Source organism: Colias philodice, chromosome 23 (genome assembly GCF_061535455.1).
Source record: "Colias philodice isolate Cphi_HAF_F1 chromosome 23, ilColPhil1 Martin Lab GWU primary, whole genome shotgun sequence".
NCBI classification, from domain to species: domain Eukaryota; kingdom Metazoa; phylum Arthropoda; class Insecta; order Lepidoptera; family Pieridae; genus Colias; species Colias philodice.
Window position 1 is genome coordinate 8,529,993 of NC_143108.1, and position 16,864 is coordinate 8,546,856.

Here is a 16,864-nt window from a genome sequence, read left to right on the forward strand (position 1 = left end):
CTATAGATGTACTTTCAATATTGCCAATTATTATTGCATGTGCAATCGGCATGATACGTACATCAAGGCTGTAGTAAAATCTGATTGAATACCCATTTCTTCGACAAGTACAGTGTAGTACAGTGTAGTGTGGCATGTGCAATGACAAATGAATTATAGGTAGTTCTTTAATTCAGTCTGGCATTCAGGCAACAGCGAGTTTCAGTCGTGTACTGTTTATGAAGATATTCCTCTAGGCTCTATTTATACTATAATACAAATATTTACATAGAAATTTTTGTATGTCGCTCTATAATGGAGACAGAACTCGTATCGACTTTTTGTCTGTAGCTTTTTATCTATTTTACTCAGTCAAAACAGGTGTGTGAAGTTGACTTTATGGGGATTTAAACAATAAGAGCTAGCGCACACGAGCAACTTTGTCTCCGCAACTATTTTGTCTCTCCCATCAATTTGTATGGGGAGTTGCGTCGCTACGTGCGCGCACTTTCATACTAGCCCATAGGTGGGAGAGACAAAATAGTTGCGGAGACAAAGTTGCTCGTGCGCGCTATCTCTAAGAAATTCAATCTCTGTCAATGATAGTTTCTTTTTTTGAAAAATAAAACGATTTACATAATATTAAGAAATATCATTTTATTATATTAATCGCCAACTTTTGGACGTAAATATTACAATACAGGGGTTTTATGTATACATATACAACTAATGTAGCATTGTACTACAATGAGTCATTCTAACTAATAATTTACAATTTTACTAAGGTCTAATAAAAATAGTACATAATATGAATAACAACTTTTTACTTAAAATAAATAGAAACATAATTCTGATGCCTTACAAACATGTTTTAAATGTCTTACCAGGTACAGAATACATTTTAAAGTGATTAAAACTAGTATTTTTGTAGGGAGATTAAGGATACGGTTTTCCACAATTTTAAGAAACTAACAAAATACACATAACACATAAATAGTTTAAGATATAGTATGAAAATTACATCAACATAGAAGAAATCTTTTACAATCAACAACGATTCAACATAAACATCAAGTTCCTAAACGATAGTTAAAATACTGAGACCAATAACGATGAACTCCTCCGTTCAAACTCTCCAACCGACGCGTCTTCGAGCACGCGATTTAAATTTTGGAATTATTAGGCGGAATACAATGGTAGTGTTGCAACGTATGGCGCGGGTCGGGTCGGGTCGGTGCGGTGCCGGTGCGGTGCGGTGCCGCTGCGTTGCGGTGCCGCTGTGGAGCGGTGCCGCTGCGTTGCGGTGCCGCTGCGTTGCGGTGCCGCTGTGGAGCGGTGCCGCTGCGTTGCGGTGCCGCTGCGCTGCGGTGCGGGGCCTAGGGCCGGTGCAGGTCGAGGAAGTCGTGCAGCGTGCGCGGCAGCGCGGCGCGCACGGTGGCCAGGCGCGCGGGCGGGCAGCCGGCCAGCAGCGCGCGCGCCGCCAGGCACGCCAGCGTGGTGTGGCGCAGCGGGCACACGCGCGAGCCGCGGTTCAGCGCCACCAGCTCGAGCGCCGAGTCGCCGAACTTGTTGGGCTGGTCGAGGTGCGCGCCGCCCGCCAGCAGGCACTCCACCAGCTCGGTGGAGAAGTTGTACGGGATGGCGGCCACGTGCAGCGGCGTGGAGCGCGCGCGGTTGCGCACGCGCGGCGCGGCGCCGGCGCGCAGCAGCAGCGCGGCCACGGGCACGCTGGGGAACACGGGCGCGGCGGGCTCGTCCGCGAAGTACGTGGAGCGCACCACGTTGAGGCGCGACACGGCCAGGTGCAGCAGCGTGTCGCCCGTGTGCGCGCTGCGCACGTCGGCCGCCACCAGGCGCCGCGCGGCCGCCTCCAGCGCGTCGCGCTCCAACTCGGAGCGCGCGGCGCCGAGCAGCAGGTGCAGCAGGTGCGTAACGCAGCGCAGCGCGCGGTCGAACGTCTCCGCCTGCTTCTTGTGCACGGGCCGCGCCGACAGCGCCTCGCGGCACTCTGCGGGCAAGCGGGGCGTCAGCGCAAGGTTAGCAATAGTACTCACTTCAGAGTGCTGTAATACCTTAGCTACTGGCGTAATAAAAAAATGTTGTAAATAAAAATTGTTCCTCGAAAAACAATCTACAAAAATGGTCTGATATAATTTCTTCCTAAAATGATAAAAAAAATTATCGAAATATAAATAGCTCTAATTTCTGAACATTTTCACTTATAACTTTTTTATTTATAGTTCTACGACAAAAAGTTACTGGACTAAAGTTGTAGAGAATTTAATTTGCAACAAATAATGCTAACAATGTTTTTTTATAAGATAAATAGTACAAGTGATACATCGTAAAAACCATTTCAACCACTATTTTCAAGATGGCGGCCGTGGGACAAGGGTGGCGACCCCACAAACTTGGTTTTAGCTTCACACTGACCTCCCCTACACATTCAAAAAATAAAATTGCGTCCTCTAAAAAACGTAAGATTTGGTCTAAAAAATGTAACATTTCAATGGACTAAAAAAGGTTTGATGTCGGTGCACGGGCTTGATACTAAGTGCTTAGTGCTTGGCACCAACTACAAACCTATTTAATAAATAGCACAACTAAATAATATGTAATTAACAATATCAAATCTTTCTTATTTTTTACTTTTCCGTTTTTGAAGTCGGCTGTTTTTAACGTTTTTAACGTTGTTTTTAATTTTATTTAATACGTTTTAGTGTAATTTTCAACACGAATCAAACGAGCCCAAACTCGATAAAGTTGAGTCAATATATTACTGAGTTCCTATGGCCACCTTCCGATTCCATCATCAAATCAGCTCTATGTTATGATAATGTTTCATCGCTATCCAATTTACATACGTATACAAAATTTCAGCTCAATCGGTTACCGGGAAGTGAATCAAAGTTACTTGCTACACTAAAGTGACTCAGACTCAAGTCATCGAGATCAGACAAAAATGCTCATAAATCAGACATTTGTAACCACATTTAACATACCACATAAAGGCCCACTTAATACCTGAACAACATGGTTTTCGTGGCGGGATGTCTACCTTAACTAATCTGGTCACTGTCTCTGTACTCTGTTGATTTATGTGATAAACACATTTTTTTGTGTTCATTTTAAAGATTTCGGGGGACGACTTTTTTTGGTGCAACTACAAACAAAATAAGTTTGACTATTTAGAATATTATATATAGAAATCTTTCAAATGAACACAAAAATGTGTTTTTTTTTAATCGAGTGCCAAGTTCACATAGCCTATTCAAATCGATGAAATAATCATGCAAACTGGAATCGATTCGTGTTGTGTGCTCGAGCACGCGCAGCAGGTCGGCGAAGCGCGGCAGCAGCGTGTGTGTGTGGGCGTACCGGGCAGCGGGGCGGCGAGCAGCTCGAGCACGCGCAGCAGGTCGGCGAAGCGCGGCAGCAGCGTGTGTGTGTGGGCGTACCGGGCAGCGGGGCGGCGAGCAGCTCGAGCACGCGCAGCAGGTCGGCGAAGCGCGGCAGCAGCGTGTGTGTGTGGGCGTACCGGGCAGCGGGGCGGCGAGCAGCTCGAGCACGCGCAGCAGGTCGGCGAAGCGCGGCAGCAGCGTGTGTGTGTGGGCGTACCGGGCAGCGGGGCGGCGAGCAGCTCGAGCACGCGCAGCAGGTCGGCGAAGCGCGGCAGCAGCGTGTGTGTGTGGGCGTACCGGGCAGCGGGGCGGCGAGCAGCTCGAGCACGCGCAGCAGGTCGGCGAAGCGCGGCAGCAGCGTGTGTGTGAGGGCGTACCGGGCAGCGGGGCGGCGAGCAGCTCGAGCACGCGCAGCAGGTCGGCGAAGCGCGGCAGCAGCGGCGGCTGCGGGGCGCGCTCCAGGCGGCCGGCCGCCGCGTCCAGCAGCAGGCGCGTGAGCGCGGCCGCCGTGTGGCACGTGTCGGCGTGCAGCAGCGAGTCGCGCGCCACGCGGATGCGCAGCGCCCACGTCCACAGCTCCACGCAGCGCTGGTAGCGGAACGCGTCCGCGTACGAGGCGCCGCGCGACATCAGCCGGAACACCGTGTCCTTGTGCGCCGGGCCCAGCACGCGCGCCGCCACCAGCAGCGCCTGCCGAGTTATCATCGCGATTACGAATCGCTAACACATCTATTTATTTATTGAATACGCGCTTGACATCTATTAGCAAAATGCTAATAGATGTCGAGATCGTTTTATGCTTAAAACATAAACAGCCGTACAAATAAAAACTTGCTTATTCATAGAAATAGTTATGATTAGAATTAAAAAAAAAAATAAAAAAAAAAAAAAAAATTAGAAAAAGAATAAGAATGTCATAATTTTTTACTAATAAACTTGGAATTACAATTGGCGCGAAGCGGCAACGTAGCAATTCATTCACTTTACAAGTTACGGAAAACATTGAATTTGTCTATGGATAAGCCTAGGTGCTGTCATTTTGACGCTCGATTGACTTCCCTCGAATTTATTGTCGAAGTGTCATCGTATGTTCTGTTTATTTATTTGTTAATTATTATTGGAAATGATTTAAATACATAGAATCGCTATCTTAAAGAAAGCTATCAATATCTGGAGAACACAAGATAATCCATCACCGTGCTGCCTCGAGATAGAGTTGCAAACCGACCTGCGTGCGCAGCGCGTCCATGTCGGTGGCGAGCAGGTCGAGGTCTGCGGGCGAGCGCCACTCCTGCGCGCCGCCCAGCGCCGCGCGGCCCGCCGCCAGCAGCTCCGCGTCCGCCTCGCCGTCGCCGCCGCACTGCTTCTCGATGTACCCGTCCGCCGCGTGCCGGATCGCTGCACACGCACCCGCCCCGACCTTCATTAGCTATTCCGATCGATTGCACGCTTGGAGCGTTAAGCTTTGATCTGGTGATCATGACGCACAACGCTGCGGTATGCGCCCCAACGCAGCGTCACGACGCAGCATTTACCGTCCCTGAGGAGAGGTGGTCAGTTGATTTGCCGCAGCTACCAAGGTAGACGTGAACATGAACAATTTTTCTGTAATTTGTGCTTTGCTTGAAGAGGAGGAGGAAGAAGAATTTTTACTGCTTCTGAATAGACAAAGAAACTCTCCGAGGAACATGTTTTTACATTGTCTTCGAAATTCTATTAAATTGTCTTCGAAAAAATTCATATTGTTATTCGACGCTCAAGTAAAAGAGGTCTCGAGTTTACGAGACTTGGGTGTTATAGTCGATAAAAAATTGGATTTCAGAGAGCATATTGATCACATAACCCGTAAAGGGACAAGACTTGCGGGATTTGTGATCCGACAAACTAAAGCCTTCAAGGATCCAGAAATTCCCGTCATACTCTTCAATTGTTACGTTCGCTGTCTGCTTGAATATTGTAGTCAGGTCTGGTGCCCATCTTACACAGTCCATGTCAATAGAATTGAAAAACTTCAAAAGAAATTCTTATACCATCTTACGTATACCAATAACCTCTGCCGACGCTTAACCACCTATAATTCTAGGCTTGAACACTATAATATGACTTCCCTAGTTATAAGGCGTAAGTCAGCGGACATGGTTTTCTTATACAAGGTTCTTCATGGTTTGGTGGACAGTCCTGATCTGCTTGGTCTCCTAAATTTGAACGCGCCAAGAATTGGTTCCCGTATCCACACTCATAAGACCTTTAACTTAAATCTATGTCGCACTAAATACGGCCAAAATTCACCTATCAACCGTATGTGTACTTATAACACTGTCTGCCATGAGCTCGACTTGTTTAATGCATCGGTCAGTACAATCAAAAAATTTTTCTTTTCTCTAACAAATATAATATAATATTATGTTTTAATTGTTATTTTTAATTATTACTAGCGGTCCGCCCCGGCTTCATATTTACGTTTTCTCTACATAAGAACCATCCTCGTACTTCAAAGAATATAATAGAAAAGAATAATCGAAATCGGTTCAGCCATTCACACGTGATGCCGTGACAACGCGAAACGGGTGCAGATCCGCCGCCTTTTTAATTTTTATAGCTCCCGCGCAGCGCGTCGAACGCGGCAACTGATACACAAAAATAATCCTTATGGCATGATTCTGTATTCACGCGCGATGACTTATAACGTATTTCATGTATAACTTTGGTGTTTCTACACCGATTTACATGATTCTTTTACTATAACCTGTCCAGGAGTATGAAGAATAATTGTGCCAAATTTAGTTAAAATCCGTCGGGTAGATTTTGTTGCTATAACGAATATACAGACAGACAGACAGACAGACAGACAGACAAAAATTTTACTGATTGCATTTTTGGCATCAGTAGCGATCCCTTATCACCCCTTCATAGTTTTTTTTTAAATATATTTCATGTACAGAATTGGTCTCTCTACAGATTTATTATAAGTATAGATTATAAGTGTAGGTTTATATAATTGTTGCATGTTGTGTTCGCTCTTAGAAGGCCGTCCAACTAAAAGTCACAAAGATTATGATTGTATTTTCACCATTTCTTAATGTTGGAACGTCCAGTTAGCGGACCAAATAAATAAAAAAAAAAAAAAAAATATTGTCAACCCGTGACGTAAACCCGCACACCGCAGCGTTGAATCGAGAATGACGCCGCGCTGTGCGGGAGTACACCTCCCCACTTCACCGCGCTTGCCCTTCGCCGCTGACGCATACTGCGACGGAACAAGAGAACATTCTCGACGTTTTTCATATGATTGAGTGTCCGGCATCGCATACCGCATACCGCAGCGTTGTGCGTCATGATCACCAGACCAAAGCTTTAGACCGACCGGACGCGGAGTGGACGTTGCCGAGCGTTCCCCTTTGCCGAAGGTATGAGGTACGACGGGAGCTAAATATTTTTTAAATTGCATGAAATAATGCAACTAATTTGCAAAATAGAAAAAGTCCTCCTTTAAAATTGCAAAAAATATTTTTCCGGTTGTTTCTTTCTGTTCTAAACGTTTTTAGTTGATGATAGAGTTAAGTAGAAAAAATATGAAAAAATTTTTGCCGAGGAATTATTCTGTACCTGTACTGTTTTTATTTGACAATGAAATGCTTAACATGACAAGGTTGCGGTGGTTACCGGTGGCCTTGCGCCAGGAGTGCAGCGCGGCGGCCACGTCGTTGAACTCGTCGAGCTGCGTGGCGCCGAGCAGCTCGTAGGCGTCGGCGCGGCGCTCGGCGCTGTAGCCGGCGGCGCCCAGCAGCAGCGCCACGATGGGCTCGGCGCCCTTGAGGCAGGCCGTGCGCAGCGCGTCGTCGCCCGCGCGCGACGCCACGTGCGGCGACGCGCCGTGCCGCAGCAGCAGCGCCGCCGTCTCCAGGCGGTGCTCCTGCACGGCGTAGTGCAGCGCCGTCTTGTGCTGCATGTCGCGCGCGTCCACGGCGGCGCCGCGCGCCAGCAGCAGCGCGCACAGCCGCGCCGACTGCACCGAGTTGATGAGGCACGTGCCGCCGTTGTGGTTGGGCCGGTGGATGTCGGCGCCGCGCGCCACGAGGAACTCCACCACGTCGATGTGCGTCATGAAGCAGGCCGAGCGCACGGGCGTCGAGCCCGAGTCCGAGCCGGCGTTCAGGTCGGCGCCCGCGTCCGCCAGCACGCGCAGGACCTACCCCCACACCGCGAGACGCTCGTTCAATGTACATCTCGTATTGCGGAACTACTTCTACTTTGGAATTCGATATTGAAAGATATAAGATTGCTCATTGTTAACATTCAAGTTTAAGGAAATAAACAGAAAGTTCATATGTATACGCAGTTGTATCATTGAAATTGGTGTTCACAAAGAAAACGTAGATGAAAGCCATCAGCGATGTAGAAAGAGGGAGTTTTATTCACTAGGTTTTAATTTTTGATTCGGCTAAACTGTACTTTATAGGGCGTCGAGTTGAGAGTCGTAATTTTTTTTGTGGAACCTATGGAACCTAATCTGAAATTTCATTTGACGGAAACTTTTAGTTTTTGTGTTACGATTTTTTTGAAAATCGGAAAATTACTATAGAAAGTTACTCCATCTTGTTTTTTTTTACGTATATATTTTATTATTTTGACATTGACAATGTCAAATTGACACACAGTACCTGCTCAGCGTGATTCACGTACAACATTTCTAACCATTACGAGCGTTCATGCCTTAGATCAGATTATAGCCGGAAATGCTGATTTCAGAAGTACGAAAAAAATATAGCTTATAGTTTTTAGTAATTATATTTATATATTATTATTTGCCACTTCATAATTTGTTTCTAGGCTGCAAAACATTCTACATTTTATGTATAGATTTTAAATTATAAAGGTTTTTTCACAGGCCGTTTTTGGAATTCATGGTCGAAGCTTAACGTATGTTTTGACGCTATATTTCAATTAACCGATTAATTAACTAGTTCTTGGCTGAAAAAAATACTCCAATATATTTAATTTTCATTAAAAAACAATCCACTCAAACACGCATATTTTTGTAGATTTTCTAAATAGTTGCGCGTGATTTTTGTTTTAAAATGCGTTGTATTTTTTATTTTATTTTTTTTTGTGTCTATATTTCTAAGTGTTTAATATTTAATAATATAATAATAAAATTTTAGGGAACAAATGTGTATTTTTTTTACAAAGAATTATTTAAAATTGCTCGAAATACGGCTTGAAATGAACTCGCGCCACAGTAGTACAATATACATTATAGTAATATTGTGCCCGCGCGGCGCTCAGTAACGGTCGGTACTACCTATATTTCTTGCTCTGTGGCATGTCTGTGGCCGGTACGCGTTGAGCGGGAGAGAGTATTTTGTTTAACTTTTTATGAAAAAGAAAACGCTCCAAACTCGAAACCACAGACATATATTAAGATACTACTACGCGAGTGTATGTACTTCCCGTGTCCAAACTAAGTTTATGACACTTACTTGACGCTGGCCTACACTCAGTCCGCGCTTGCAGTTCGCCAAGGAAAGACGTGAAGCTGAATAAAGTAAAATGCCGAATTGCGCCGTTATAAACTGTAGAAACTCCACAGCTGTGAGTGGCCGAGTTATCGGAGATGTTTTCTTCCACCGGTAAGTAATTTTCTAATCAGAATATGCACTATTTATTTTAAAATCAAATAAAGAATATCTGTGGAAAACGATCGTGACAAACATGGATACCAAATCATACGGAATGATTCGGAATACATTGCGGCTTTTACTTGGCACGGTAAAGATCGCGTCGTATGATAATAAGCAATGAATAGCGTCTTCTCATTTTTCTGTTCTCATTTTTCTGTCCAATTTTGTGGTTAGTGATGTTCATTTGATGCAACAGTTCTCGATTCTAATCGATTTTATAATCGAACAGAAAAATGATAATTTGAAGGAGCAATTTTTCAGAAAAAAAGGCATAGATTTTTTTTGTCATTTAATACGACTTGACCTAGAACTTTTAAGTATTTTAATACAAAGGTACTAAAAATAAAGATTAAGACATGGACGCCATTAGTTAAAGTGTCATCTTGGGAGTTTTTTAAGAAAACTCCTTATTACTTAGACTATGTTTGTTTTTTCAGTTTTCCAAGTAACCCGAACATAAAAGAAAAATGGATCGATGCAACGGGACATAAAGATTGGTTTCCAACAAAATATAGCACAATTAAACATTTTAGTGAAGCCAGCTTTAGCGGTAGCTCGATAAAGCGAGCAAGATAGTACGATGGGATAGGACGATACTAGAATCGCCGCGCGAGTGGCGTCCTAATCGATTTAGCGTAAAATGAAATTACCATCACTAAAAAGCGCTCGTGACGTCATAACGCGTCTAGGTCAGTACAAAAAATATGACACGCTTGGTTTTCATACAGATCGCGGTACTTGCGTTGTCTACTTAATATAATATATCTGTGCTCGAAACACAATAGGTTAGGTTATGTTAGAGTTTTTTTTAACAATCGAGCGGAGCGTCTCGCATTGTTTTACGAAAATAAATCGCCAAATTTGAAACTGTCAAAACAATAACTATGCGTAACCATTGAGATATACATATGGAGACGACACCGCCTACATCACTTATGTTCCGCTCAACATAAGCCATATGGCTTAACTGCATGCTCATTTTTTATTTGTTTTAAAGTGAAACGCATCAAATATGCCTTCGTGTATGTTACGATATTGCACAAATAATACAAATAATGTACCTAACTAGATAATAATTTTTAAAACTTAGTTAGAGCAAAAAAATGGCGCACACATTTTGTTCGTGGTGTCTCCTCCATACGTAGTAATATTATCTCAATGTGCGTAACAAAATAAAAATGGCGTAACTTCCTATACTTATTAATTTTCCGATTTTCAAAAATTCGTAACTCTAAAAATATAAGTTTCCGTCAAATGAAATGTTCCTTAAGACAATAGCTAACCACAAAAAAAATTACGACTCTCTCGACGCCCCATAAAGTACAGTTAAATTTTCGAAAATTTTAAGCATTTACGGCTGTATCTTTTGATTGTGTCGAGTATGAAGGGTCGCGCACCTCGAGGCGGCCGGCGACGGCGGCGCACCAGAGCGGCGTGACGGAGTGCGTGGAGCGGTCGTCGGGCACCTCGTACACGCCGCGCTGCTCCAGGTCGGCGGCGCACACGTGCACCAGGTACTCCACCAGCTCGGCGTTGCCGCGCCGGCACGCCACGAACAGCGGCGCGCAGCCGTCGCGCGTGCGGCTCACCAGCGCGCGCCGCTCCTCCGGCCGCAGCCTGCGCGCCCACCCACAACGTACACAATACACATCACGAGTAGCTCATTTATTTGTTACTTGTTACCATCATTATCGTATCTGTCTCTATTGTTATCTTGTTGCTTTCTTTGTAATATTCAGTTATTATTTTCTGATAGTTTATGTGCGTGTTATTGTTCGCGAATAAATACTTGTTTATGAATTGCAAATATGTATACATACAAAAAGTACACACACACACACAAGATTTTTTTTCTTAAGATTTAACACCACTTTATTAGAGACTAGAGTGTTAATCTAAAACCTTATATTGTAATTCACTAATATAGAAACTAATACCAAATAGTAAAAATTCGATCGCGAGGCGGGATTCGAACCCCCATCTTTCGCCAGATTTTGACGAAATTCTTTAAAAAGTTTACATTAAGTATATGTATTTGATTTATAAATCATTTGATTTGAATGCTTAATTAAACTAAATACCTACAAAATTCAACAAAAAGACTTTCCGAAAATAGCATAACAATATTATAATGTTTGTTGTGTTAATATATAGCCTATAACCTTCCTCGATAAATGGGCTATCTAACACCGAAAGAATTTTTCAAATCGGACCAGTAGTTCCCATACAAACAAACAAACAAACTCTTCAGCTTTATAATATTAGTATTAATTATTAATTATGTCCCCTGTACTGTGTGTGTAATGTACAAATGATTAACTGCGAGGCGGTTGGTGAAATGTGTAAATGCAGGCTTTTAAAAATATATTTGTCTAGAAACAGATTTATATAATGTAATAATATAAGGGGAATTATAAAACGAGCGAACAAAAAAAAACTTTGCGACTGATGATGACATACTGTTTTAATAACTTGAGCGGTATGAATTTGACTAAGCGAAAAATTAACTAAACTGACGACGAATATTGATTTATAATAAAATCCAGAACGAGCTTACAAAAAGTGGATTGTGATAAATCCATTTCAGATATTAAAATTTTATCCGAGCGACTGCATTACTAAGTGAGCGACTGGAAATACAGAGAGGGCAACTTCAATATTAAGATAGATTCGATTTTTCTAAGTGAGGTTATACATAGCGAACTACTAAAAAGTTCACTTTGAGCAAAGTTTTGTAAGCTGCTTTATTAATGATTATTGGTTACTGATATTCTATTTGAGGGCTTATGTTTTTTATTTTGATACGCTTTTTTAATAAAAACTACAGATTTTTAAATTCGCGCGAATTCGAATGGGGGCGGGGCGACGAATCGTTGCAGTCAGGTGAGTTGGGAGTTGGTTTTTTTTTTAGTTGACTGAAGCGTCTTATTTTATTTTTTGTTCATTTGATTGAAATAAATGCATGCATATTACTATTTTTACGGAGTACATTGTTTTAATTGGCTCGTCTTTAGTACCTTTACGTTTCGCTAGAGCGTTGATTTTTTTTTTAAGTTATAGTTCTAAGTTTGTTTATTAATTTTGGAAAGTTTCAACTTGCGGAAACCATTACTTTTCAAGATATAATTTTTTGAAATTCAGAAAATTTGGTTATTATTTACGACGTTTTTGACAGCTGACGTTTCGTTCACTGTAACTAATGACTGATTCCTTTAATAAATGTGTTTTTACGGTTAATATAAAAGCGCAAATTAAACAATTATGTATTAAATCAAAAATATGATATAAATATGTATATTTTACTTTACAAATCTAATACGGTAAATATCAAATCTAAAAAAAATAATATATGCAATAACGAAACGTGAGCCCATTTTGTGTGGCGAGTGCCAAAAGCGACTTTAGGGTGATTCCCACTCAACCAAAAAAAACTACGTAGGTTAAAAACTATAAAACTTTTATTCTTAATATTCAAATAGGTAGCGAGGAGCGAAGCGACGAGCGTGTTAGGTTAACCCTTGAACTGCCGCACGAGCCGAGCGAGCGAAGCGAGCGTGCCGCGGCAGCGGCCGGCGAGTGCCAGAAGCGACTTAAGGGCGATTCTCAAAATAATTTTCATTCTCGATTTTCACAAAAACTACGCATTTTCGTAGAAAAAGAAAAGCAGTTTATTTTGAAAAGTCACTACCCGCTATCGATTAGACACCTCAAAATAATGAAATTCGGGGATCACGAGTCGTAGTGTTAGGTTGCCTTATATTTCAATAATAAGATTTCTCAACTAATAGAATAGTGTTTCTTCAAATAGTTATTTCATATTATTTTTATTTTTTAAATGTGAGCTCATTATACTCTGCTCATTAGTGTATTTTTAAAATATTATGAAGCTGCTCATTTTGTATTTTAAGTAACTCAAATTAATGTTTGTAAGTTGCTGTTCTGTTGATTTCTCGTCACTCGCAGTCAGTCGCTCACTTAGTAATTCTATAACCCAAATTAATTAATTTTGACACTTAGAACTGTAATTTACAGTCACTCGTTTAATTGCTACCCATAATATAATATAGTATAGTATGTAATATGTATGTATGTATAGAAACTAGTTTTGGTTTTTTTATAATGATTAATAAAGTATTTAGATGTATTTATTGCTTTTAGTTTGAATAATATAAATAAATAAATATTTTGGGACAATTTTCACACACGGCACAATCTGATCCCATACTAAGCTTTCGCTTGTGTTATGGAAACCACATGGCTGATAAACATACATATATGTAAAGAATACATTTTTCTTCTGTCTGTTTATCTGTTGTGTGTTGTGACTTGTGTGTTTGACATTTCAAAGTGACATTGAGGCTCTGTATTATAGATTGTAGAATTTTCAAGTGGATTAAAGGCTTTAAATGTTGTTTTTTGATTACAACAAAAAACGCAATTGTGTCTTTATTTCATTCCCAATATTATTATCATTATATAATATATATAATTTTAAATGAATACTTATATAGATAATTAACACCCAGACACAGAACAAACATGTTCATCACACAAATATTTGCCCGGGTGGGAATCAAACCAGTGGCTTGGAAGGCAGGGTCACTACCAACCAAGCTAACCGGCCAGTCAAAGTCAGTTTATTGATTTCTATCTCTTACTGGGACATAAGCTGCATTTTATGAAAATGTTTCAAATGAAATTAAATTGTTATGGGTTTATGAGTTGAGTTATTATTAGATGTAGGTTTCACTTTTGTACATCTCAGGTATTATTGTATGGAGACTGGAGACTTCTACTTTATGACACCAAGTTGTTTTGCTTCTGACATTGTTAATTGCCTTAACATGTTGCCTTTTGCCATTATTCTTTAAGTCTGCATTATAGTTACTGCCCCCCTAGTCAAGTGGCTTTCTGTTAGCATAGGCTGTAGATAAACGTATCTACAGGTTACGTCAATCTCATACATTCGTAGTCTATTCTATTGAACGCTACGCTAACAGAAAGCCACTTGACTAGGGGGGCTGTTACACTTACTAAACATGCAATTGTGACCTATCATCTAATATTATCAGCTGTAAAAGAACTTCAAAGGAGCCATCACCAAAAAAAAGTGTGTGTGCCAAGCACACAAATCAGAAGTGAAATTTCTTTGGTAGGATTCAAAGATATCAAAATCATTGCCTTACTTCATGTCGTGACGGTATTGACATGACACGACCTTGAAATTTTTTACCCTCAACGTGCCTAAAGAAGTTTCACTTCAAAACAAAACATATGTAGGTAATTAAAACCCATTCATTAATGTATATAAATAGTCACTGTACATAGATCTCTATAGAAGGTAAAAGTGCCCACCTCTCGAGCGTGGTCCGCACTTTGGCAGAGAGGCGCGCTCCCGGCGCGCTGTGCTTGCACTCCTGCATGAGCTCGTTGAACACCAGGTCGTACTGAGGCGAGTCGAGCCCGCTCTTCTCACCGTTTTCGTCTTCCCACATCTTGTCGCCGCACATTCGCTTTTACACACTGTTTTTCGTACACACCTTATTGCACCTTATTTAACAAAACCGTAACTAAAAAACAAAGAAAACAGGATTTCAATCTACGAGATCGGTTAAGAATGTTTGCGCTCATGCGCTACACAACACATCAATATTTAAATATGCACAAATACAGCATCGTACAAAAAGCATCAACTAATCTATTTACGATATTTTAAATGCGCATTAATTTTTAATTGCGTTGCGTTTTCGATTTTAGGCGATTATTCATCTTTGATTTGATCATATTCTGCAAAAATAATAAAGTACTGGTAGTTGGTACTCGGCACTCGCATCAATCCGACATTGACATTTTTGAGTTGTGAATGACAGCTAGACCCAATTCATTGGCTAGACCACAGATTGACAACTGTGAGGTGAGCTGTGTCAAATAAGCCTTGCAAATGAGCCCTTGGAGCCGGCTCAAGAAGCTTTTTTTTTATTAGCCGACTTCAAAAAAAGGAGGAGGTTATCAATTCGGCCGGTAATTTTTTTTTTATGTATGTACACCGATTACTCCGAGGTTTCTGAACCGATTTACGTGATTCTTTTTTTGTTTGATGCGGAATGGTTTCGAATTGGTCCCATAAAAATTTTATTTGGATAGGCCCAGTACTTTTTATTTTATGAGCATTTTTGTCTGATTTCGATGACTTAATCGAAATGTAGCAAGTACTTTGTTTCACTTCCCGGTAACCGATTGCTGAAATTTTGTATACGTATGTAAATTATAGTATAGCGATGAAACATCATAGAGCTGATTTGATGATGGAATCGGAAGGTGGCCAAAGGAACTCAGTAATATAATATTGACTCAACTTTTTTAACAACTTTATCGAGTTTGAGCTCATTTGATTCGTGTTGAAAAATACACTAAAAAGACGTATTAAATAAAAATAACTACGTTAAAAACAACCGACTACGAGCACTAAGCACTTAGTATTAAGCCCGTGCACCGACATCAAACCTTTTTAGTAAATAGCACATCTAAAATATAATATCAAATATTTTTTACTTTTACGTTTTTGAAGTCGGTTTTTTTAACGTAGTTATTAAAGTGAAACTTTTATTACATCGTCTCAAACTTTTTGGTCTGTGTAGCGCATGTCGCCACGCGACATGCGCTACACAAAGCAGTGTTCGGAACCGTTCGAACAGTTTCACTTTTACCGTGGTTTCATAAAACCACACAACATTTTTTTAATTTACTTTTATTTAGGTAATTATAATATAAATATGAAACAAATAGAAAATACTGCTGTCCGCACTTTCAACCATAGCACTTAAAAAAAATATGTTTATGCCACATGAGCGCAATCCCGGGGAAGAATAATTTAACAAAATATGTGTTTTATACTATCTTTTTCAGAATACATATTTGTGCATATTAATTAGACTTACGATACTAGTCTATGAAAAGAATTGGTTTAATGGGTGCACTCTGAGTTTTGCACATACTACGTCCTGGATTGTATTTAATATGCTACACTGCAGTCTGTAACTTGTGTTATCTAATTTACTACAAAGAAATCAATAAAATATTGCTAAGATGAAGGATTGGTCTCCGCGCGCGCGCTACGACTAGATACCGCACCACCTAAAAACAATAGCTCTGCGAGTGCGGCAACTCATTTCTGTAGTGTGTGTTATAGGCAATTTGTAAAGACGCTAGGGTGTGTGAAGAATTGGGCTGCCAGCTACATAAATTTTACCTAATAAATGGGAAATCTGGCATCTTGGAAAGAAGTTTGAAAAAAATATTTTTTTTCATCCTGACCTGGCCGGGAATCGAATCCATGAACATGCGACTCAAATCCACTTGCGACGCTACTATACTATAGTCACAAAGGTTGTTTAAAAGTAAAAAAGCGGAAATAAAAAAAAACATATTCAAACTCAAACTCAAACATTTATTTATTCAATTAGACTTCTTCCAGAAGCACTTTTGAATCGTCATTACATTCTTTAAATTTACCACCGATTCGGAAAGCAGTATCTATGGAGAAGAACCGGCAAGAAACTCCATAGTTGCTCTTTTAAAGTCATGTCCATATACAATATAATTTTACATTACATGTTACTTACATCTAACTACATAATATTATATATTATCATAATATGCCAAAGAACTGTCCTGTTATTCTTACGCGACAACCCTCCATGGATTTTCATCTTCCATATATTCCTTAATGCTGTAGTAGGCTCTCTGAACTAATACATTTTTTAAATAAGTTTTAAATTTAACACTACTAAACTCTTTAATACT

At 40.7% G+C, this 16,864-nt stretch overlaps 1 protein-coding gene across 2 annotated transcripts; it reads right to left on the reverse strand.

The window, feature by feature from the left end:
- Positions 1-1,228: 1,228 nt before the first annotated feature.
- m-cup (ankyrin repeat protein mann-cup) lies at positions 1,229-14,928 on the reverse strand. 2 transcript variants are annotated; one of them, XM_089709816.1, is made up of 7 exons: positions 14,768-14,928; positions 14,417-14,631; positions 10,459-10,678; positions 7,044-7,569; positions 4,609-4,778; positions 3,758-4,070; positions 1,229-1,987 (listed from the first exon to the last, which is right to left on the reverse strand). In XM_089709816.1, exons 2-7 carry the CDS (start codon positions 14,569-14,571, stop codon positions 1,356-1,358), a joined length of 2,016 nt encoding a protein of 671 aa, XP_089565942.1. In that variant the 5' UTR covers positions 14,572-14,631; positions 14,768-14,928; the 3' UTR covers positions 1,229-1,355. The 2 variants fall into 2 exon arrangements, with proteins under 2 accessions (XP_089565942.1, XP_089565940.1); XM_089709814.1 differs by having other exon boundaries at positions 14,417-14,927.
- Positions 14,929-16,864: the final 1,936 nt, after the last annotated feature.

Bases quoted from the DNA above. Each gene is read 5' to 3' on its own strand.
- m-cup (XM_089709816.1), bottom strand. From the start codon at position 14,571: ATGTGCGGCGACAAGATGTGGGAAGACGAAAACGGTGAGAAGAGCGGG. The intron at 10,679-14,416 runs GTGGGCACTTTT...GTGGGCGCGCAG, and splicing joins GTGCGGACCACGCTCGAGAG to GCTGCGGCCGGAGGAGCGGC. The intron at 1,988-3,757 runs GTACGCCCTCAC...GCTTGCCCGCAG, and splicing joins GCTCGCCGCCCCGCTGCCCG to AGTGCCGCGAGGCGCTGTCG.